Genomic DNA, 23,024 nt, shown 5'->3' with positions numbered 1-23,024 from the left:
AACTGTGTCTGCCCCCTGACCACCTAAATTCATTAAAAATAAAAACCTGTTAAGGTAGCTGTTATTAAATATCTGCTTAAATAGCCCACTCTTGATCCAGAGGTTTTAGCTAATTATAGACCCATATCAAACCTGACCTTCATTTCCAAAATCCTAGAAAAATGTGTTGGTAACCAGCCGTGTGATTACTTAGATTGTAACGGTTTGTTGGAAAACTTTCAGTCCGTATTTAGAATCCATCACAGCACAGAAACGGCACGATTAAAAGTTACCAATGACCTTTTCATGGCATCAGATGATGTTGATGTTTCTATACTCGTCCTGTTGGATCTTAGTGCAGCATTTGACACCATAGATCATAAGATTCTGTTACAGAGACTGGAACAATATGTTGGGATTAAAGGAACAGCACTAGACTGGTTTAATTCATATTTATCAGATAGATTTGTTAATGTCAACAATGACTGCTCCATGCACACGCAAGTTAGTCACAAAGTACCAGAAGGTTCTGTCCTTGGACCGATACTCTTCACCTTATATATGCTCCCCTCACATCAGAAAGCACCACGTACACTTCCACTGTTATACAGACGACACCCAGCTGTACATTTATATGAAGGAACCTTGGAGTTATGTTTGACCAGGACATGATTTTTGACCCACATATAAAACAAGTCTCTAGGACAGCTTTCTTCCACCTGCGCAATATTGTAAAAATTAGAAACCTCCTGTCTCAGAAGGATGCTGAGAAACTAGTCCATGCATTTGTTCCCTCTAGACTAGATTACTGTAACTGTTTATAATCAGGATGTCCCAGGAAGTCTGTGAAAAGCCTCCAGTTGGTCCAAAATGCTGCAGCACGAGTGCTGACAGGAACTAGAAGGAGAGATCATATTACTCCTGTCTAAGCTTCTCTACATTGGCTCCCTGTAAAATACAGAATAGAATTCAAGATCCTGCTTCTCACATTTAAGCCATTAACAATCAAGCCCCTTCTTATGTCAAACAGCTCATAACACCATATTATCCAAAACACAGGCTCTCTTGTGGTTCCTGAGTCTGTGAGAGTAGAACAGGAGGTGGAGCATTCAGCTCCCAGGCTCCTCTCCTGTGGAACCAGCTCCCACTCTGGGTTCGGGAGGCAGACACCATCTCTGCATTTAAGGTTAAACTAAAAACGTTCCTTATTGATAAAGCCTATAGTTAGTTCTGGATCAGGTGAGTCCTGAACCATCACTTAGATAAGCTGCTGTAGGTCTAGACTACTGGGGGAACTCCCATCATCCACTGAGCACTTCTCCCCTTCTCTCTGTCTCTCTGCCCCCCCACATTCATTTATTTATTTTAATACATCAGTACATTAGTCAGTAACTATGTTTCTTTTTCCCCCATAGTCCCTCTCTCTCTTTCTCTCTCTCATTGCAGGTATCTCTGACTCCGCCAAAGTGCTGCTCATTGTGGGAACTGTTGGCTTTCTCTATATTAAATAAGATTTTAAGGTCTTGACCTTCTATGTAAAGTGCCTTGAGATAATGGATATTATGATTTGGCGCTATACCAATAAAATTTAATTGAATAACATAACAACCAAAATTTAAAGGTCAACTTTACAGTGACAATATTCCGCTTTGGAACTGGAACATGCCTGGTTGGTAGAGGCATTAATTCTATTTCCTCAGATCCGTGAACATAATCACTGGCTTCTTAAAAACTGTAACTCTTTCTTCTGAGTAATTTCTGAGAAAAATCTGAGTTTCCTAGAAAGTAGCTGGCAAACAATGGACTCGTAAAATCAAGTCTTCATGAATCACATTAAATGGAAAAGTCAGAGTTCAGAACATGTTGACAGGTCTTCATCCACACTGGGAGTTTTATGAACTGGTCTTTTATTGATTCACATATGATGCAACAGCTGTTCCCCCCCACTTATAATTTCCATCATGTCCATTACCAATAACTATTATTATCAGATTCTGCTATTCTGGTATTTATCAGTTAGATAACACAGGAAATGAACACTCCCATACAGTGTTCTTACCCATGTCTTACATAATGTCAGAGGGGCCAGATGTGGGTTTTTATTGCCTAAAACTATTTATTCCATTGCTTTTTTTCTTCTTTCCATTACACAGCAGTGTGTTTTCTCTGTATTGTCACTCAAAGATGTGGCAGCTTGGTGGCCGCTGCCCCTGATGTGCGACAGATGAATCTAGCAAAGCAATATCTGACATAAACAGTGAGGTTTTAATTAATTATTGTATCATTATTTTTAGCATCATAGATCATTCAGTTATTTTAGAAATTCGGAGAACAGTGGAACGTCTTCAAACTTTGTGTTTAGTGACTTAAAGGTACAGTGTGTAGAATTTTGTGATGTCTAGTGTTGAAATTGAATTTTGCAACTCACCCTCTCCTTCCAAACATGAAAAAGAACCTGTGGTAGCATTTAATTGTCATTAAAAACTCAAAAGGTGTTTAGTTTGTTCAGTCTGGACTAATGTAAAAAACATGGCGGCCTCCGTAGAGAGGGTCCCCTCAATGTAAATATAAAGAATTTAAATATAAAGGGCCTTTTCTGGGGTAAAGAAAAATACAATTCATACAAATTTAAATGAAACTAGTGAAAACATCATGAGGATTATTCTACATTCAATTTCTGCCAATAGTTCCCTTTCACCTAAATCTTACACACTGGACCTTTAAGAAACAAGGAAAAACAATTGATTGCTGTTCATCCTGTTGAAATCATTATAAAACTCTTTGTTTTGTGGGATTAAAGATGTCGTACAACACAAGCTGCATTTACAGTTGTGTCAGTAAAAGTCACATGATTGTGCTGCTACATAAACATAATCTGTTATCAGTGGTCTAGACTCGTATCAGGAGTCTGTTAAAGTAGACACGTTGATATGAGGGAGCTCGCCTGGAGCTGACCTCCCACTTCAGGCTTCGACCTCTCGGAGGCTTAGATTGAGCCAGAGCTCGGCTTAACATGACAGGGTGTTGAGAGCCGCTGAGAAGCCTTGTGTTGTCGGCCGGCCGCAGCCTGGACGACGGTCTGCAGTAACCCCACTGCTCATCCTCCAGGTCAGAAAGCTAATAGTTTTAAACGTGTCCTTAAGCTGCACTTTTTATATAGCGACCATATGGCCTCAGTAAAACTGTCTCAACAATCGTCTGCTTCGGTACAAGTTAAACATCGACAAGAGGAGAAAATGCCGATTTGATGTCACGTCACAGGCGCACGTGTGCAGAGCGCTGGTTTCAAATTTGATAAGTTTGGATGTAAGCTGAAGTTAAAGTCGGATCATCCTGATGTAGTGGCATTTGAATGTGAATCGAGAGCCCACTTTAAGCTTTGGCTCATTATTTAGGTCATGGCTGAACAGCTGACCAACAAACCAGATTTATCCAGAGCTGGTCCAATAAGTTGGTAATCTACTTTTCTATCAATGGAGAAATTATCAACAATTTTCGAGAATTATTTGGGTGATTTTTTTCAAGCTAAAATGGCAAATGGCTTCATAAAGCTGCAGAATTTAGTTTTCTGAACTGAATGATCTTTGTCCGAGATCCGTAATATTTTGAAGAGTAAACTCTGAGCATCTATGGGAAGCACACTCTTTTTTCTTGCCCCTTACAGATAAAATAGAATTAGGAAATTAGATTTATCTTATAAACAGTTGACATTTTGGCGATACACGGTGTCCTTCATAGGACAGAGAAGTCACAAAGTGTGACACATTTCTCTATATGATTTTTAAGATATTTTTAAAAGCCCCCACTGTGTTGTCATTGACGACAGAAGTTGATGCGGAAAGCCACTTTGGTGGGCTGAGGCTTCACTTCCTCTGGTGAAAGCTGTTGTCTAATGCTGTTAGTACTTACTTATGGATCACTGCCATTAATCTTCTCTCTACCTCATTAAAATAGACTTTACCTCAGAGTCGACGTTTGCATGACTTTTACCTGTTTATGTTTAATCCTGCCCCAGCGACCTGCACACACTGAAGTCATCATACCCTGATAATGTCTGGCATTTAGATATTGCTACATGTTCACAGAATATAAATCGTACTTAATCCCAGTAAAGGGATTTCTCACGTCTGAATTAGTTCATTTCCTGCTTGTTTTTGTCTCTCACGTCTTAAGTGTAGTGAGTCTGAGTGTCAGCGGCGTCGTCCAAAGATAGATGAGGAAGTGGTTCCTCAGACCGTTAGTTTGAGAAGATAAGAATTTCATCAGTCCCCCTCAGAGCACCTGAAGACAAATGACTTGAGCATGGAGATGAGATGTGACAGCGAACAAGAACTTTCCAGAGACTGGACATGAAGTTAGAATATTCCTTGAGTGTTTGAAGTTTCTTTTAATTTATTCATTTTTCCCTGAAATTTCAGTACAGCAGGTACATTGTGTTTAGTAGAGTCCATATTTGTTATCAGCAGATTTACCAGGATATTATGTAATCCCTCTCTTAAATGGCTTTTTACTCATGAGTGACGTATAAGACCTGATATTGAAATGCATATTCTTAATGTTATAGGACACATGCTGACGTGTGTCCTTTTAACTTAAGTTTGTGTGTAGCTGCTGTTTTTAGCTGGTAGTAAGTAGAATGTACTGACCTGTTTAAAGAAACTCACAGAGCAACAAGCTATGTGGTCAATATATGAACAGTTAAACAAGTTGGTGATTTGACAAGTCACTGTGATTGCAACAAAACAATATCAATAATTATTGCAATATATATTTTATCAATAGCAATAGAACAAATGTTCAACATATATCAATGTATTGATTATACATCATATAAGCAGAGTGAGGAGGTATAACATAGCTGATAGACCTCAGATTATTAAAATGCTTGTGATTCTCTGCTCATAAAGAAGAGTTTAAAACCAAAACCTTCACTCAGGAGCAAAAAGCTGTCTTTTAATGTATATTATAATATGACATTTATTGTGATAATTATCTATATCTGACAGACTATCTGACAAATCGCTCAATCCTGGATATTTAATGATTTGAACAAGCTCAAGCAAGGATGAAACTCCATGATGTTTTTCTTTCACACTTTCTCAAACGGCTCGTTTTAACTGAAACAGGAGACGAAACCAGTGGATTGAAATCAAACGATCCAGCCACCAGCACATTTCCCTTTTTAGTTGTGTAATTATTACACAACGTAAGCGTGAAATGACAAAGACGTGCAGCAAAAGGCAGAGTCGGAACCAAAAGCAAGAAGCCAGGTGCATGAGGGCTCAAGCCTCCGTACATGTCATGTTTTATTAGAGGTTTTGTCAGATAGATCCTATATATTTAGTGTGGGTTATAGTAAGTAATCCAACCTAAATTTTACAAATACAATGTACAAATAAATAATTTAAATGATATAACAAGTGAAGACAGCATATCCATGTTGAATAACAGTGTAAATAAGGACATTTTCACCATTTAGAAATGACTGTTTAGAGATGATTAGTATTTTCATGCTATTCACTTGCTGCACAAGTTTAAAGCACCAGCTCAGTAAGAATAGCATATACCAGACAGTGGATATATGCCAGATGACTCATGTCGGCAGTAGTGGCTACAATGTCCAGGAAATGTCAACTTAAAGTGTTTTAATTTCACCAATAAAAGGCTCAAACTGTTATTTTGGACATTTCGTGGACTTTCGCAGTTGCCCCATAAGATCACATTGTGGTGACTGTCGCCATGTTGCAGCTGCCAGTGGAGGGCGACCTGCTGAACTGATTCTAAAGGTTTTTGTAGTACCGTTCATTCACACCCCCATATTAATAAACATGTAGGACCCAGGTTGAAAAATACTAGAATTCTTCTTTATGCTCAAAAATAGGACAAGATGGTGACTAAGACATGACCGCAGTATAAACTATCAAAGCTTCATGCCTGACAACATCATTACAGGATTTAATCAGAATCATTCATCGTGAAAAATGTTTTATCTTTTCTACTAGATAATTACAGTCATAACCATGTGGCTCATTTTCTATTAAGCACCATAGATGAGAAGGATATAAAAATGGCTGTAACCATGGTAGAAAAATATCTCTGATAAACTACTGTAAACAGCTGAACTGTCTCTGTGCAAAGAAGCGTGTTGCCAGGAAGCAGTTGGCAGCTTGTTACTGTCGGTACGGCATGTGAATTTTTCTCAGTCAAGGTGTTGTCATAATTGTCTGAATCTTTTGTGTAACTGTCAGAGTGAGTGATACCAGCCGTCTGTCTGCAGACGTGCAGGAAACTGTCCGACGTCTCTCACCACTTTGAATGATTTACTCCTCAATCTTAAAAAACTGTCTTTACGCAGAGGATGTTGTGGCTTGATGTACAGCAGCAGAGGAAGAGAGGGCTGTTGTGTTTGAAAGCTCCATAAATCTCACAATCTTAAATTTAATCGTTACTTTTAAGACAACGCTAAAATCTTGTGTCTGCTTTATGTAGTTCATCTGTCCCCCAAACAGTTTTTTTTTTTTTTTTGGTTCCCTGCTCTGTATTGACCCTCTGACATAAATTCATGATCAGGCCTCAGCGGTTGGAAAGAAGAGACACTGGCTCTCTGCTTTATCTTCAGTGATCATTTAGCTCACACTCGGCTTCAGTCTGGCTCCATGTGAAAGTGGCACAAGCTCTTGTTTGGCCTCCCACAACGCAGCGTCCCTCTGCTCTTATTTAGCCTGGGGATTACTGAGGCAACTTGAGCAGGATTAATGGAAGAGGAGAAGGAATTCCCTTTGTACAGTGAGAGGCGGAAATGAACTGGGGACTGTGCAGCCGTAATGCATCTGACATTTCCATTTGCCTTGAGCTTTTTCTTTTTAACCTCACAATGCATTGGTTTAAAATCTCAAGCACTTGAGTTGGATGGTTTAAAGGAACAAAACTTTGGGAGCGTGGCCTCTTATAGCTTTGTGCAGAACCTCGTGTAATTGTCGAGCAGCGATAAATTGGCCTCCCACTTGGTTTTACATGGCACTACGTTACTCAGGAATGGTTTTCAGTAGAGTGCAGCCCAGTCTTTTGCTCCAATCGTCTCTTCTGTGGAACTGCTTATCTGCTTGTGTGTGAAATAGCACGTACTTCCATTTCTGCTAAATCACAAACAACAACAACAACACATGAAATACAGATTCTGGTCAGCAGTTTGGACAAGATACACAAGCACTTTCTTTACGCCTTTGTATATTTAACCTCTGTCCCAGTCTTCCCCATTCTGCATACCGAAGTGTGTTTGGGTAAGATACTGAACTTCTCGTAAAAAAGTGCTGCCCATGACACACTGTATGAATGTGTGTGTGAATAGGTGAATGGCTTAAAGACTAGAAAATGGCTGTATGATACAGACCATATACCAGAGGAGATATATTTAGCTTTTCCAGTTTTCAGCTTTTTTTGTACTTCACTTCTGCACACTTATGCTGGACTCACATGTCAGAGTTGGAGGCTTCAACAGAAACAATGCTCATTCACTTTGAATCAGGCGACATCACCCATTGCCAAGAGCTCAACTTTTCATGCGGCAGCGGAGGCATCAGCCAATAAACAAACACTCAAACTAACACTTAAAGGTACAGTGTGTAGAATTTTTTGATATCTAGTGTTGAAATCGCATGTTGCTGCTGAACACCCCTCACCTCACCCTCTCCTTCCAAACATGAAAAAGAACCTGTGGTGAACTTCAGTTGTCATAAAAACTCAAAAGGTGTTTAGTTTGTTCAGTCTGGACTAATGTAAAAAACATGGGGGCCTCTGTAGAGAGGGTCCCCTCGATGTAAATATAAAGTATTTAAATATAAAGGGCCTTAACTGGTGTAAAGAAAACTACAATTCATACAATTTAGATGAAACGAACTAGTGAAAACATCATGAGGATTATTCTACATTTAATTTCTGCCAATCGATCCCTTTCAACTAAATCTTACACACTGGACCTTTAAGCCAATCAAATCACACTAATGCAAAAGCGTAGGCAGAGGCAGCTGGGGAACTTGGTGCGTGTTCATCTGGTTTTGGATTTTATTTCCCACGTACTGCTCTTTTAGCATTGCGTTGAAAGCTAGCAGGTCAGGTTAGCATGAATCCAGCTATGTTGTGTGTCCCACGCACAGACCTGTGATTATTGTCGATATGACGATGACACCAGTCAAGCATTCCATTTTAGCATTAGCGGCCAGTCTGGCACTGTCCCTAACAAAGCCAGGTAAACGAGCCGACATTTCCTACACAAGCCTCAAGGAGTTGACCAATCACAACAGAAGGGGCCAGCTGAGTTTTATCAGGTGGGGTCCTTAAAGCAGCAGAAGCTGAGACCAGGCGTGCCAGACAGAGACTGAAGAGAAGAGCAGCAGCAATTTTCAGTGTGATGAAAATGATTCATTTTTCGGAACATTAGAGCATGTAAACCTTTTTAAGCAAAAACCCAATTTAAAACTATAAATATAAGCGTAACTTTACAAATGTAGTGTGTGGGTCGTGTGATTCAACTGTGGTTTAATTTACATCCGGAAAGGGACGAGCCTCGTGGACAGTCGCTCCCAGTCTTTTGACTTGGTCTCTAAACATATTAGAGGGAGACAAAAGCGCTCGAGCCCTGCTTTGTTATTGAATTGTATTTGACATCCTCCCCTGAGAGTATAATTCACAGGATACTAAAAGGCTCAGGCGAACTACAACATGAACAAATTAGTTTGTTTTGTACTTATCTCATAACATGACTGCAGGAAGGGAAAAGGGATTTAGAGGCAGTTTGGAAAAGTAGTGCACAAAGATTAGACCGGCTGTGCTTGTGTATTGTCCTTCATGGAGATTTTGTGTGCTTAACTTAGGTTTTCCTTTTTTTCTGTTAAATCCTGTCGTGAACAAACCGGTACAGTCCAGGCACAGTTGTCTTTTTATTTTTGACCTGAGAGCAAAGTTCTCCAGTCACAGTCAGAGTTAGTTATCTTAAATTTGATTAAGAGGAAGCACCAAGGTTGATGGGAAAGTTTATAATGAAAGTAACCAAGCTTGTCAATATATAAGCCCTGGGGAATCCTTCACATGAAGCAGACCCCTCAGCTCAGATTTATGGTCACATATTATTTATCTCCTCTGCTCAGTCCCTGCACACACTAGTCAGTCTATACTTAGAGGAATATATCTAAAACATAACACAATCAAAACTAGAGCTGACCTATATGGATTTTTAGGGGCCTAGGCCAATACCAATTGTAGAGAGTGAAACATTTCTGATGGCAATAAATACAATTTTGAGATAAAATATAAACATAAATGCACATCTGTGCTGAATTTCTTATTGAAAAATTGTTTAAAATAAAAGTTTTAATATTGGCACATATAAATAAACATAAACACTGATACTATATGTCTGTGACAGGCTCATGTTGGGAACTGGCCAACAGATAGATCGCTCAGACTGAGAACAGGGAGAAAAAAACTAAAATAAAAATAAATCTACTTACCAGCACCTTTAAAGGCAGCTGATTAACATGTTAACTGTGAAAATGATCATTTGCTACTTCACACAGGTTACTTGCCATGAAATATTCCACCATGAAACTACAGTCCTGACGGGTTATGAACTGGACCAGGTTTGGACAAAAGTTTTGAGTGTTAGGTTTTGTAAGGGTTCTGTCACAATGGCTGGTTTATCTACTTGATGTTTTACACTGAATGTGCCTGTGATCAGGGAAAATAACAGGCTTGAGTTACATAAAACACAGAATGTCTGAAGGGTTTGGGTCGGGGGCTCGGTTACTTTTCTCGCATGAAGACCTAAAAACTTGAATGACAAACTGGACAGTTAGGCACAGACAGTCAAGTTTTTTTTTTTTATCTTCTTTCCAAAGAAATAGTTTCCATCTTCAACATCTAGTGCTGAGCAGATCCTCATGAATGAAGGGAAAGTGAGAGAAACCAAGCAGAAGCAATGTTGGACGTGACATTTTGCTTGTGTTTTGACTACAAGATCCAGCCTAATGTTCATGCCAGCTTAATCCTGTTATAAAAGCCTGAGCTTTGCTGCTTATGCTTTTCTTCTGCTGCCTTTGACCTTAGGACAAAAAAGAAAAAAGCTATAAAACACTTTTTTATTTATCTCCCACGAGGACATTATCACCAACTTCAAAAACCGCACCACTCCTTTCTTGTTCACACGGAACAGTTGGATAAGGAACGCTTGTTCTTTCTTAGATTAGTGATCTTTTCCTCACGCGGGACCCGTTCAGTGGCACAATGTTATCATCAAGGAGACAGCCTTTCCTACACAAACTGAAGAACAGGCACAGGATCTCACTGGAAACATTTACCGTTGGCAGCCGTGGGCTTCAGCTGAGCGGTCGGCTCCTTTAAGGTGATTTCACGAACTGAACTTCCTCTTTGAGGTTTCCTGTGGTGAGAGCAGTTGTGATGTTGTTGCTATGAGGAGACAACACTGGGTTTCTAAGGAAACACTTGATGCAAAGAGAGCAAACGCCTCATTTGATGCACCGCAGGCAAATTTGCTGTTTTCACACAGCGGATGCTCTCTGACTGCTGGATGTGGTTAAAGGCTGTTGTTTTGGCTCAGTTGTTTTAATTCAATTTCAGATTTGGCACCATTAAGACTGTCAGCAGAGAGGAAGTTAGCCTTTTCCTGCTACCTGCCTTCTTTACATATTGCGAAGATGCTAGAGGGAAACCTGTCATGCTCTTAACTCTCATGGAAACACATCTGTATCTGACGGTAAACCTTAAAAAGTTTCAGTTGCGTGGAAAGAAAAGAAATATGCTCCCAACCTCCTATGAAAACTTTTCTTTTGTTTCACCATCCCCTTTGCTATAATTTGAATGAGGCTACAACTATGTGACTCCCTTCCTATGTGGGTGGTCAAGGCAGGAAGCAGGCCGTGCACTCACTCGCTCCCTCTCCCAAAGCTTAGTCACAGTTTCCATGCTTGTTCTTTAAGTGGCTGCTTCTGGCACTTGAACAAAATCTAGGATTTGGGATCAGGCTCCATATTCTCATCTCCAGCTGCCCTCCAGAGCAAACTGGGGAAATGCAAAACAACTGATTCATACGTGTGTTTGTAACTGTCGGTTCAGTGTGGTACCCAGCGAGGGTGAGGAGGTTTGGCGTGTGTGATCGTAATGAGCACAGTCGCTGCGTGAGCTGCCACCGCTCACCTTGTGTTTTTAACTGGCTGGATTTGATCTTTAACGACAACCAAAATGTTTTGCTGTCATGCTTCAATCCTCCACCTTCTGGAAAATCCACATAAAATCAAACTGGGCAACGTAGAGACGCACATTAAACCTAAAACATCACAGGGTCTTTCCTTGATGGTGATTGGGTGTAAAATTGCTTTCAAGATCCAATAAAATTTGTCTTTCTCTCACATTTACAAAGCAAATATCTCAGGGTCGCGGGGGACTAAAGCTTATCCCAGCTGATACTGGGTGAGGTGGTGTACGACCTGGACAGGTTGCCAGTGTATCACAGCACTGATGTATAGAGAGAAACAACCAATCACACTCACGTTCACACCTACAGTCAATTTAAAGTTTCCAATTCACTTCACCACAATCTGTCTTTGGACCGTGAGAGGAAGTTGGAGTACCTGGAGAGACTCGAGAAGAACATGCAAACTCCACAGAGGAAAGCCCTGGTCAAACCAGGATGCTAACCAGGAACATCTTGCTGTGCACAAGTTGACACTACTTAATTTCCTAGAGGAACATTTCAATTCTGTTTGTCCATTATTTTGATTGCACATGGTACAAATTATCCCTGCTCTTCTTTTGTTGCCTCATCTGAAAGGCAGAGCACCTAATGATTTTTGTCATTCTACTGTACAATGTTCCTGGGTGTTTGAACAAAGCCATCCTACTGGTTTTTGTCCCACATGAGACCAAACATTGAAGTTATTTGTTTGTCATTTCTGTGCAGGAATCCTCTTCTCCACGCTGGTGTTCGGTCCTGCCTGTGGCTTCATCCTCGGCTCCCTCTGCACTAAATACTATGTGGATGCCATCTTCATTGACACCGGTGAGTTGTATTATCTCTCTGGCATTATATCCTTGTGTTTCCCTGTGCGTGCACTCCACTGACTCCTGCTGTGCCTCTCCACAGATAAGCTGGGCATCACTCCAGAAGACCCGCGGTGGATCGGGGCCTGGTGGGCAGGCTTCCTCCTGTGCGGTGCCTTACTCTTTTGCTCGGCTCTCTTTATGTTTGGTTTCCCTCAGTCGCTGCCGAGGGAGGAGGGGGCAGACAGCGAGCAGGTTATGCTTCCTTCCCCTCTGAATACAGACTATGAGACTCCAAAGCCCAGCAACGGGGTCGTTTGCAACCAAGAGCCGGCAAACAGCCCCACCTGCTGTCAGCAACTCAGGGGTGAGCGACACTATAGTGTTTTCATCGTTGGTTTCCCCGACAAGGCTATATTATTATTGTAAAGTATATTATACTACTGTAGAAAATAAGCAGATTTTTCTATTCTAATAATTTAGATTTTTTTTTAATTATTTTTTATATTATTAATTCTAGTGCAGATTCAGATAATTGTCTGATCATTTTAACCAGGCCCAGGTAATACATTTGTAGTAGTATTTGGGGTACGAGGCTATTATTGTTCTTTTATTTGTTTTATTATCATGTATGTACTTCCTTCTGTATTTTAACAATTTGTTTTCTTGTAGTGCAGCACTTTGTACTTTCTTGTTGAAAAGTTCTCTGTATTTATATAAGTAATATTATATGATTATTATTGTTATTCGCGATATAATGTTTATGCATTATGCAATCACAGTGAGGAGACATAACCGAACAATTTCATATTTGTAAAATGTAAAGAGCTCAAAACCACAACCTCCACTCAGGAGCAAAAATCAGTCTGTAAACTTGAAAGAAACTATATTTGATATTTATCTTGATACATATTGAATTATATATTTACTATTTTTGATCCTATTTAATATAAGTTTAATAAAAAAAGGTCATGTTTTATTGACTAACATGTCTTCTGTGTAAAACTAATTACACCAACTTTTAAAAAGCAGAATATTTCCATATGATATCTATTACAGTAAAAGTATGAAGCTGTATAAAAAGGAAGTACTCAAGCAAAGTACCTCAAAAGTACTGATTTGCAGTTAGTTCCACCTCTGCAGCAGCTTACATGTTTTAAATGAAGAAATCAACATAATGAAAATGTGCTTTTACATGAAGCTTAAGCAGAAAATGTTTTATTAATTGCTGTATAATTTATGTTATTTCATTTATTTTAATCAAATGACATCAAAAGGACGTAAAGAAAATCCCCTCTGTCCTGCTAACCCTTGTGCACTTGGATATTAATTATCATCCTTCCTTTTTTGACCAGTGATTCCCAAGGTGACCAAGCACCTCCTGTCGAACCCTGTGTTCACCTGCATCATCCTGGCTGCGTGTATGGAGATCGCCGTTGTGGCCGGCTTCGCAGCGTTCCTGGGGAAATACCTGGAGCAGCAGTTCAACCTCACCACCACCTCAGCAAACCAGCTGTTAGGTCTGTGTTCAGAGCAAACTTGTGCACACTCTCACTTTGCATGTTAGTATTTCATTCTGACAAGCTGTAATGAACTGGTTTTTTAAAGGTATGACAGCTATTCCATGTGCATGTCTGGGGATCTTCATGGGCGGTCTGCTGGTGAAGAAGCTGAACCTGTCAGCGCTTGGAGCCATTCGCATGGCCATGTTGGTCAACCTGATATCCACCGCCTGCTACGTCTCCTTCCTCTTCCTGGGCTGTGACACGGGTCCTGTCGCTGGAGTGACGGTCTCATATGGCAACGAGTAAGAGAATCACTCATTAAGAGAATAAACTGTAGCCATGAGTATTTAAAGCCCAATACAGGAGTTACCAACCAAGATAATAAATTAGAAAAAGACAAAAAATAATAGGACTGTAATGTTCATTTGGTCACTACGACAGTATCGTAGCATCACACATTATAAGCCTGCGCTATAGGAGGGAGGGAGAAACGGGTGGAAAATAATTTATCTTTTACACAGTAATGATTTTATGACACACACTAAACCTTAATGAATATTGTGTACAAGCACTTGTGTTGTGTGTGTTTGATATGAATGTCACGGGTCCCTCAGTCCATATTCGATCATCAGAGGCTGTTATTGATCCATAAAGCTGTTGTCATTTCCTTTTTTTTCAGTGCAGAAAAACTAACATCTCTCTGGACCCCTGTGTTTGGAGGCTTTTATTGGTTCCACATGTATATTGTGTGTTTCTTTTACCCTGCAGGTTCTTTTTGCATTAGCTTAGAGTTTCTCCTGTTGCTCCAGTAAAAAGGAAAATACTTGTCAGGTTGTTTTTGTGCTTCAGACACATGTTAAGTCGTTGCTCTCCAGGCTTATTGCTGCATTTACTTCTTGTTGCTTGGTTGTGAGAGTAGGGTTTGTCTGTCCATATGGGGACCGTGTGGAAATAGCCACTTGAGGCTTTTACTGGTTTTCGATCAGCCTGACCCCCACCTGCTCCCGAGCAGGTGCACCCACAGTGCAGTTTCCATGGAGATGTTAAAAGTGAACCAGAGACCCGTGGTATCAGCGATAAAGGATCACGAGTGCTTCTTTGATTCTGTTGGTGTCTCTCACAGACCTCGTTGGCTCTTTCAGTGCGAAAGGACACTGAGTTTTTTTTCCCTCCTTGTCTCCGTTCAGAACGCTGCGGGTGGGCGAGAAACCAGAGGCTCAGTGCATCAGTCGCTGCAACTGCTTCACCTCCTCCATCAGCCCCGTGTGCGGCTCCAACGGGGTCACGTACCTGTCCTCCTGCTTCGCCGGCTGCACCCGAAGAGGAAACACTCAAACCACACCTAACGTCACTCAGGTCTTTAGTCTGCCTACACGTGTGCTTTGTGATCAATGAGGGTTATTTCACACAAGAAAAATAAATTCACTCACTGTAAGGAGGATACATGATTGTACTGCAGCAGAGTTGTGTAATCTAATGAACAGAGTAAAAAAAAGTGTCTGGGCACTTTTCTACCTCGTTTGATGTGGACCCTCAGACTTTTCAATTTTGTCTGAGTCAATGGACCAAAATTTAGTCCAGATGTGGTCTCGGTCCAGAACAAACTGAAGCATGTTTGTGTGGTGAAAACACTCTTGCAGGACGTTGAGAAAATTTAACCAAATTAGCCAATTATTAATCTTTTCCATGCAAACAGAAAGAAAACCTTTATTTTATGCACTATTCAAAAGAATAAGCAAGTACTATAGCCGAATAAACAACACACGCCGTCTGCAAACCAATCAGTGTCAAGTATAGTTAGACGCAGCCCACCATGTGATGACATGAGGCGTAATCTATGTAACAAAGGTGTTAAAACGCCGTCAGTATTTCATTGTTCTGTCGTCAGCTCACACAAGTGGTTCTGTGGCTGCTCTGATCTCAGATCAGATCCGACTGCAGATTCTTGTCCTCCACAGTCAAATCACATGTAGAGATTTGACTCAGCTCAGCAGCGTAAAATTGCACCATGACTCAGAGTATAGTCTCACCACAGCAGTTTCATCTGCAGATCATTTAGTTCCAGAGCGTAGACACATGTTTTTTCTTCTTAATGTTAAAAACAGCGTGCACCAGATATAACATGTTTTCCTTGTAATTCATTTACAGAATCTGACGGGATGCGGCTGCATATCAACTGAAAGCGAATTCGCCACGGCGGTTCCGGGGAAGTGTCCGATGCCGGGCTGCCAGGAGTCGTTTCTCATCTTCCTGTGTGTGATCTGTGCCTGCAGCCTGGTCGGAGCCATGGCCCAGACGCCCTCCGTCATCATCCTAATCAGGTAGTGGATTGTTGACATGAACATACAGGAGGTCAGCTTTTGTGTGTGAATATGTAAATGACAGAATCCAATTTGAAAATGAAAACATTACAATCTCTTCTTTACGCTTCCTCTTCAGGACTGTGAGCCCTGAGCTGAAATCATACGCACTTGGAGTGTTGTTTCTTTTGCTGCGACTCCTCGGTAAGAAAAGAGTGTGTGTGCGTACACGTGCGCGCCTCACTCACATAATCTCATCACTCACACAAACGCAGGACTCAATGAGCCTCAGCTGCTTCATTGGTTTTGTTTGTTTGCACACAGACAATAAATAAATAAAGTGGATTAAAACACGACATTATAGTTGATGACAGTGGAAAAACAGATGGAGGTGGGAGGAGTAATGGAACTAAGAAAATCTAAATGAAATTATGGAGACGCACGCAGGCAAACTGGACCTGAAAGACAAACAATGTGGTTTTATTTTGAAGCGTTTCTCTGTTTTTTGTGTTTAAGGAAACAACATATGTAAAATGTATGTAATATTATACATTTATGTTTGATAATTAAATAGAAATGAAGTCCTGTATAGATTTTAATAATAATATTTATGTAACATCCAACATGTCTTAGACTTATAACTCTTCTGCTATTGCTCCTCTTTCCCAACGTGTTACTGGGAGTCACTGTCATATCTGTAAGGTAAAGAAGGAGCCACGTCCTAGTCTCCAGTTACTGACAGTAGATAGATAGAGATATACACTGGTCAGCTACAACATTAAAACCAGCTACCTGTTTTAATGTTGTGCCTGATCCGTAGAAAACTCTATGTGTCTGCTTCATGAGCCACAGTCACCCACGGGTCGGAAGGTCAGGGTTCAATTCCCAGCTCCAGGCTTCCTCCAGTCTGCAAGTCAAAGTGTCCTTGGGCAAGACATTGAATGCTAAGCTGGCCCTGACGTTTGTGCTCCAGCACAAAAATGTGATGTGTGAGTGATAGACTATAAATGGCATGTGCTGCATTAATGTTTCTGTGTGTGAATGGGTGAATCTGCAAAGAGCTAAGCTAGCTGAATCCCTCTGTTTCCAGTGCTAAGCCAGCAGCTGCTGGGTGTAGACTTACACACAAGAGAGTGGTATCACTTTTATAATCTCCTGCAAAGAAAAAACTGAATGATTGCTGGGACTGCTCCCACATACCTAACTTATAAGCCTTACCTTATAAGGGCATATGTTACCCCCCGTACGTTGCGTTCGTCAGATGAGCGTCGTCTGGCTCTTCCGTCTGTACAGACACAACAATCCAGACTATTCTCCTTCGTAGTTCCACATTGGTGGAACGAGCTGCCAAACACCACCTGAGCAGGGGCACTTAGACTCAAGATGAACTGATTTTGGTGCGTGGAGGTCAAAGGTCAAAGTCACAGTGAGCTCACGTCCCTGTGAATATTAGAACTGCCTGGTAGGTCATTTTTTATATCTGATACGTCTGATACCTGGTCTGTTGTTTATTTTCCAGGTTTCATACCTCCTCCGCTGATCTTCGGCGCTGGGATTGACTCCACTTGCCTTTTCTGGAGCTCAGACTGCGGCGACAAAGGCGCCTGCCTGCTGTACGACAACGTGGCTTACCGTCATCTGTACGTGAGCCTCGCCATCATCTTGAAAGGCGTTGCCTTCCTCCTCTACACTACCACATGGTATTGCTTACGCAGAAACTACAAGAAGTACATTAAGACTCACGAGGGCCACATGACACCAACCGAGTTTTACCCCTCGCTCACGGACGGCCCTAAACTAGTTGACCGGACAAAGTTTATATATAACCTAGAGAACCACGAGCTATGTGAAAATATGGAGTCAGTTTTATAGTTTGTGTAAAAGCAGGAAAAAGAACAATGTGGACATTCATGTACTCTTAAAGGAATATTTGATGATTTTATTCTTCTTTTCTTGAAAGGATGAAATAAAATGGTTTATTTTAAAGGCAATCTCTTTAAGGTCATAGGAGACACGTCCTCGGTAAACTTTTGAAAGGGTCCATTTTAGTCGTTTACGTGATCAGCGTCTTGTTGCCGGTGAGTTCCTGTGTTGACTTGGTGATAGACAACCTCTACAGTACTGTCAGGCTCAGTCCTAGTTGATCGTTAGTCAGTCTGCGAGATGCTGCAACACATATAGTTGCCATATTGCTTTAGGTCATGATCCCAGTGATCTGTGTGGAGAAAATAATTAGTCTCCCTTCAGTCAGTGCACTGTGTGTTCTGTCTGTGGCTCTCAGAAACGAGATGCGTTTGATGAAATAAAAAGTTTGGATGGTTCTTTACCAGTTATTCATATTTAAAAGTTGCCAAGTGTTTACAAAGGAATAGTTTAGAACAGTAAATGCATTTTTATTTGATGCAGAAAGTTTTCTTATTATAAAAAGAGAAATGAAACACTGACAGGTTTATTATAGTGGCCTATTAGATGTTTTAACTGTCAGAAAGTCAAATGAAATAACTTCATACAATAGTGTGTCAATTTCATCATGCACTGTTCAATTTCTTGTTCTCTTGCTGGATCATGGGCACCAACACTGGTGCCAATGTGCAATTCCTCTTTAAGATGTTTGTTATTCGTCTCGTGTCAGACTGCAGGTTTGTTTTATTTCCATGTTTGTTTTTTACATCTGCAGAGTTTATTCAGCCTAATATGTCTTAATAAGGGATTATTCAATTAAGAATTAAATGTTTATTTTATTTTTCTTTTGACTTTTGCACCTAGTGAAAGAGCTATGATGAAAAAAAATCAAGAGTAATATTTTTGATGTTTGAAATTAAAAGATTAGGAATAATATATTTTGTTTTCATTAGGCCCGGAATGTTTCATTAGACTGTGTTTGAAAGGATAAATTATATATATATATAATATAATATAATCTTGGGATGTGTGTGTAAAGATTTGGGACAATTTATATTATGTTGTATTAGTGGGGATAAAAAGACACGAACACACACACACAGACACACACACACACACAGAGACACAGACACACAGAATCTGTGTCTTCAAGCTAGGTCGTGATATGTAGGGTAAAGGACACTACAGGAGGCTGCTTGTGCAAACGACAAAGAATTTATTCCCGGACGTTTCTTTGACACGACTGGGCACATACGACCTGCTCCTCGACCGATCTCTCTGCAGTTACAGTTTTGACTTAGTCCGTTTTCTTACACTTTTTGTATGGCAACATATCATTTATTTTACTCTGGAAATAAATACTTTTTCAGAAAATGTACTGAAGTGTGAAGGCTTTTTTTTTATTTAAAGGAGCTGCTGTGTCCAGTTCTAACCTTGTAATTGGTTTGGTTTTATACTTTTTAAACAACCCTGAGAAAACTTCAGTGAGAATGCAAAAACTAGAAATATACAATGAAATAAACATAACACAAACATTCAAAGCTATGAAAATAAGAGTATAATTGATTTGAGTAAGGTTAAGATATACTGAATATAATCTATTATTTTCCATCAAATACTCTCTCCCCTTTTTAACCTTCACTCTTAAGTATTGAAGGGAGAAGTGTGAAACTGTCGATCTCTGTTCACGGCTCATAATACAAATGTGATCAATATGTTGCTAAGTGCTCACTCAGTAAGATGTGAGGTATTGACCTGAGGAATGAATGGACCACACGATCACAAAGACTTCATCATTTAAGCTTTTAGACTTGTATTCACAAATAGAAGGAGCCATTGAGTCTTTGAGAAGCTGTAAAATGGGATTCTAGATATTAAATAACTCAGTGAACACATTCTCAACTGAATCAAGGAACATGTGCATTTTGTACCCATTTGTCCAGAGTTCATTGTGCTAGATTGGTAAAAGCTGCAGAAGTTTTACAGATTAGACTGAGGGAGGGAGGCGGAACTGCGAATGAATCCTAAATTCACCGTGTTTATTTCTGTGAACACACATATATATAAAATGATGTACCAACCGTCAATGGAAACCAGACTCACTGAGGGCTGGATTCAAAACCATACCCAAAATGCACCAGCGTAAGGTCTGACAATCGGATTTCCTCCTGGTACCTAACAGCAGTCAGGGTACCGTATGACATGGAGGTCTCCAAGGATAAGCCGGCCCAAACCATCACTGACCCACCGCCAAACTGGTCATGCCGAATGATGTTACTGGCAGCGGAACGCTCATCATGGCGTCTCCAGACTCATTCACGCCTGTCACATGTGCTCAGTGTGAACCTGCTCTCATCTGTGAAGAGAGCAGGGTGCCAGTGGCAGACCTGCCAATTCTAGTGTTCTCTGGTGAATGCCAACAGATCTGCACAGTGCTGGGCTGAGAACAACAGGTCCCACTAGAGGTCGCCGGGCCCTCATGTCCCCCTCATGCAGTCTGTGTCTGACAGTTTGATCAGAATCATGTACACCAGTAGCCTCCTGTTCCTCAGCCGGTCATCTCCTCCTAAGACTGTGCTGGGAGACACAGCAAATCTATTTGGGACCGCACGTATAGATGTGCCTTCCTGGAGGGGGCTGGACGAACTGTGAAACCTGATCGGGCTGCAGATACCGCCTCATGCTACCAGCAGTGACAAGGACACTAGCAGAACACAAAACTAGAAAAGTATCAGTCAGGAAGGAAAAGGAGAGAGCAATCGTCTGTGGCCACCACATGAAAAACCATTTCCTTTTTGGAGGTTCACTTGCTTTTGCCTCCATTGCACCTGTTGTCACTTTCATTTGCACCAAAGCAGATGCAATTGATTCACAAACACATAAGCTTTCTAAATGGACGGATTGATATCCCTGAAGTTTAACTGACTTGGTGTTATACTGTGACGATTAAGTGTTCCCTTCATTTTTTGGAGCAGTGTGTATATACATTTTTTCAATAATTTATTACCAATAACTTGGCAAATACTTAAAGGGACATTCCAGTGATTTAATGTTGCAACTCTATAAATTTAGTGAACTCACAAGAGACAGGTTTGGAACATTAGAAATCAAAGCAACGAAGGCTGAAACCCCAGCTTTTATTCTGTGCTATGAGCCGCATTCAAGAAATGCTGAATCCTGTATTTCCCATAATGCAACTACATCTTTTATTATGTTCTCAGTTCTTTTTTCTTCTAGAGCTCCCTCCAAAAGCACAGAAGACCTGGCTCTGTCATGAGGGGGAAACCGAACATCAGCATCAAACGTGAGTTTGTGTTAATAAAGCAACACTATGCAACTTTTTTTTTACCTTCAAATAGCAGCGTCAAAAAGTGTTAGCTGGTACACCGACTTGGAATAGGTTGAAAGGTGCTGCTTCGCCCTGAGCACCTGTTCTTTCATTATGTAACTTTGGTGAGTGGGTATGATCCTCTGGAAGAACTGATAGTCACCCAGAATCAGGCCCAGGATCAGTTAAAGGTTTTTAAAAACCAGCGTTTATCTCCAATATTCTGTGACAAAAATGTTAATATGTCAAATAGTTTGGTTTATTCGTTAAAGAAGCAAGAAGCTGTGAATCATGGGTAAGATCCACCATGCAGTTGTGTTGTAGTCCAGTGAGTGAGACTGCTTCAGAGATTGACAGACTGAAAACCACTTAATGGCTTGGAAACAGAGCCCAACAGAATGAATGACCACATGTGGTTACAGAGGGCGCTGCTGCTCAGTAAAAGTTACTTGTGTTGTTTTTAAGTTTGAGTGAACAGACAGAAATAATAGCTGACATACCTTTGTATCACATCTCTGAGATATTTCAAAGGGTTACTCTTCAGGTCTCCTCAAAGAAATTGTCGCACCTGCTCACAGCCAGTTAGTGACTCACCTGAGACTGTAGCTGCATCTCCAGGTCAACGTTCAGGTGGTTCAGCTGCCTGCGTGCACACATGTCACTTTTTACACTTGAAGACTGAGCTGAGAAGCTTGTAATTGAACCACAATAATGACCAACCTGCAGTTCAAAACAGCTGAGGCTTGAATAAGTTGGAACCGCACATGAATGCAGCACAAACACTGTGACGACACATCCCTGTCTATTCAAACATGATCAAATACAACATAATACATTCTGCTGGACAGGGAAGAATCTCACATTTTATGAAACCACATATCTCACTGGGTAAAATAAATAATTGATTAGAACTTTATGAAAAATTTTAACACTTGACTCAAGAACTGAAGCGGACACAGAAACAGGAAGACGACATGTCGTGATTACTATCGTCTCTAAGCTTGTATTGATGGATATATCATGCTTTGAAAAATGAGAGCATGCACGTGTGTGTGTTCTTGTGTGTGTGTGCGTGCGTGCATGTGTCTGTCAGGTGCTTGTAAGGTCCATTAATAGCACAATGACATTCTTCAATAAAGCAAGAAATGCTTGTGCATGAAGACAGCTACAGTATCAACAGCATCTGCCTCAGTTAACAAAACACTGGTTGTCGAAGAAGTCACACATACACACCTACACACATCTACACATACCTACACACACCTACACACATCTACACACACCTACACACATCTACACACATCTACACACACAGTTAGATTTTTGACAATCAGGATAAAGTTCTAGAGAAACAAATGTGAATGAGTAAATTAGAATGAAATCTAATGTATTGTGAACAGAGGAATAGACTTTGATGCTCAGACCCCGATGGGAATCAGAACGTCCCTGGTGTCCTCAGGCTGAACCCCTTTGACTGTTCCGTCAGTGTGTGAGTGATGAGAAAGTGCTGCACACAGATCTGTGAATGGGTAAATGTAAGACTTTACTTTGAAGCACTTTAAGATTAGAAAGCTGCTATATAAATACAAACCATTTCTGCTTTACTTCCCTCCAGACACTGGTGGGCAACAGAGCATGGAGTTGAGACGTCTCATGAAGGCTTCTGATTGGATGGTTAGAGGAAGATAACTCAGTATCCAGATCTGAGGTGGGTCACTCATACCCCGCTTTCCACCCAAGTGAAACGTGCTGGGCTGGTGCTCAGTCACAGTTGGTTCCTTTTGTGAACTTATGAGAACATATTGATTCCTAGTCAGGCTGAGTGTAAAATGTTACCCATAGTCCTCAGCACCGACTACACTGTTAAGTCATAGTGCGCATCGTACGTTTTTTCCCTTAAGTCCTGTAAAGTGTTTGTCTTATGTGCACACGTTATATTGGAACAAGTGAATTGCATTG

The 23,024-nt window shown here is 40.7% G+C and overlaps 1 protein-coding gene across 1 annotated transcript in view; it reads left to right on the top strand.

Moving 5' to 3' along the window:
- Positions 1-19,115, top strand: part of slco3a1a (solute carrier organic anion transporter family member 3A1a) — a 40,141-nt gene extending 21,026 nt beyond the window's left edge. The window contains exons 3-10 of the mRNA XM_020114060.2: positions 11,951-12,049; positions 12,134-12,397; positions 13,386-13,550; positions 13,639-13,837; positions 14,723-14,891; positions 15,684-15,856; positions 15,975-16,039; positions 17,355-19,115. Coding sequence (XP_019969619.2) covers positions 11,951-12,049; positions 12,134-12,397; positions 13,386-13,550; positions 13,639-13,837; positions 14,723-14,891; positions 15,684-15,856; positions 15,975-16,039; positions 17,355-17,707 — 1,487 coding nt within the window. The 3' untranslated portion in view covers positions 17,708-19,115. The remainder of the gene's footprint in view (positions 1-11,950; positions 12,050-12,133; positions 12,398-13,385; positions 13,551-13,638; positions 13,838-14,722; positions 14,892-15,683; positions 15,857-15,974; positions 16,040-17,354) is intronic.
- Positions 19,116-23,024: the final 3,909 nt, after the last annotated feature.

This window comes from Paralichthys olivaceus, chromosome 7 (genome assembly GCF_024713975.1).
Source record: "Paralichthys olivaceus isolate ysfri-2021 chromosome 7, ASM2471397v2, whole genome shotgun sequence".
Classification (NCBI taxonomy): domain Eukaryota; kingdom Metazoa; phylum Chordata; class Actinopteri; order Pleuronectiformes; family Paralichthyidae; genus Paralichthys; species Paralichthys olivaceus.
This window is presented reverse-complemented; position numbering and strand designations above follow the sequence as displayed.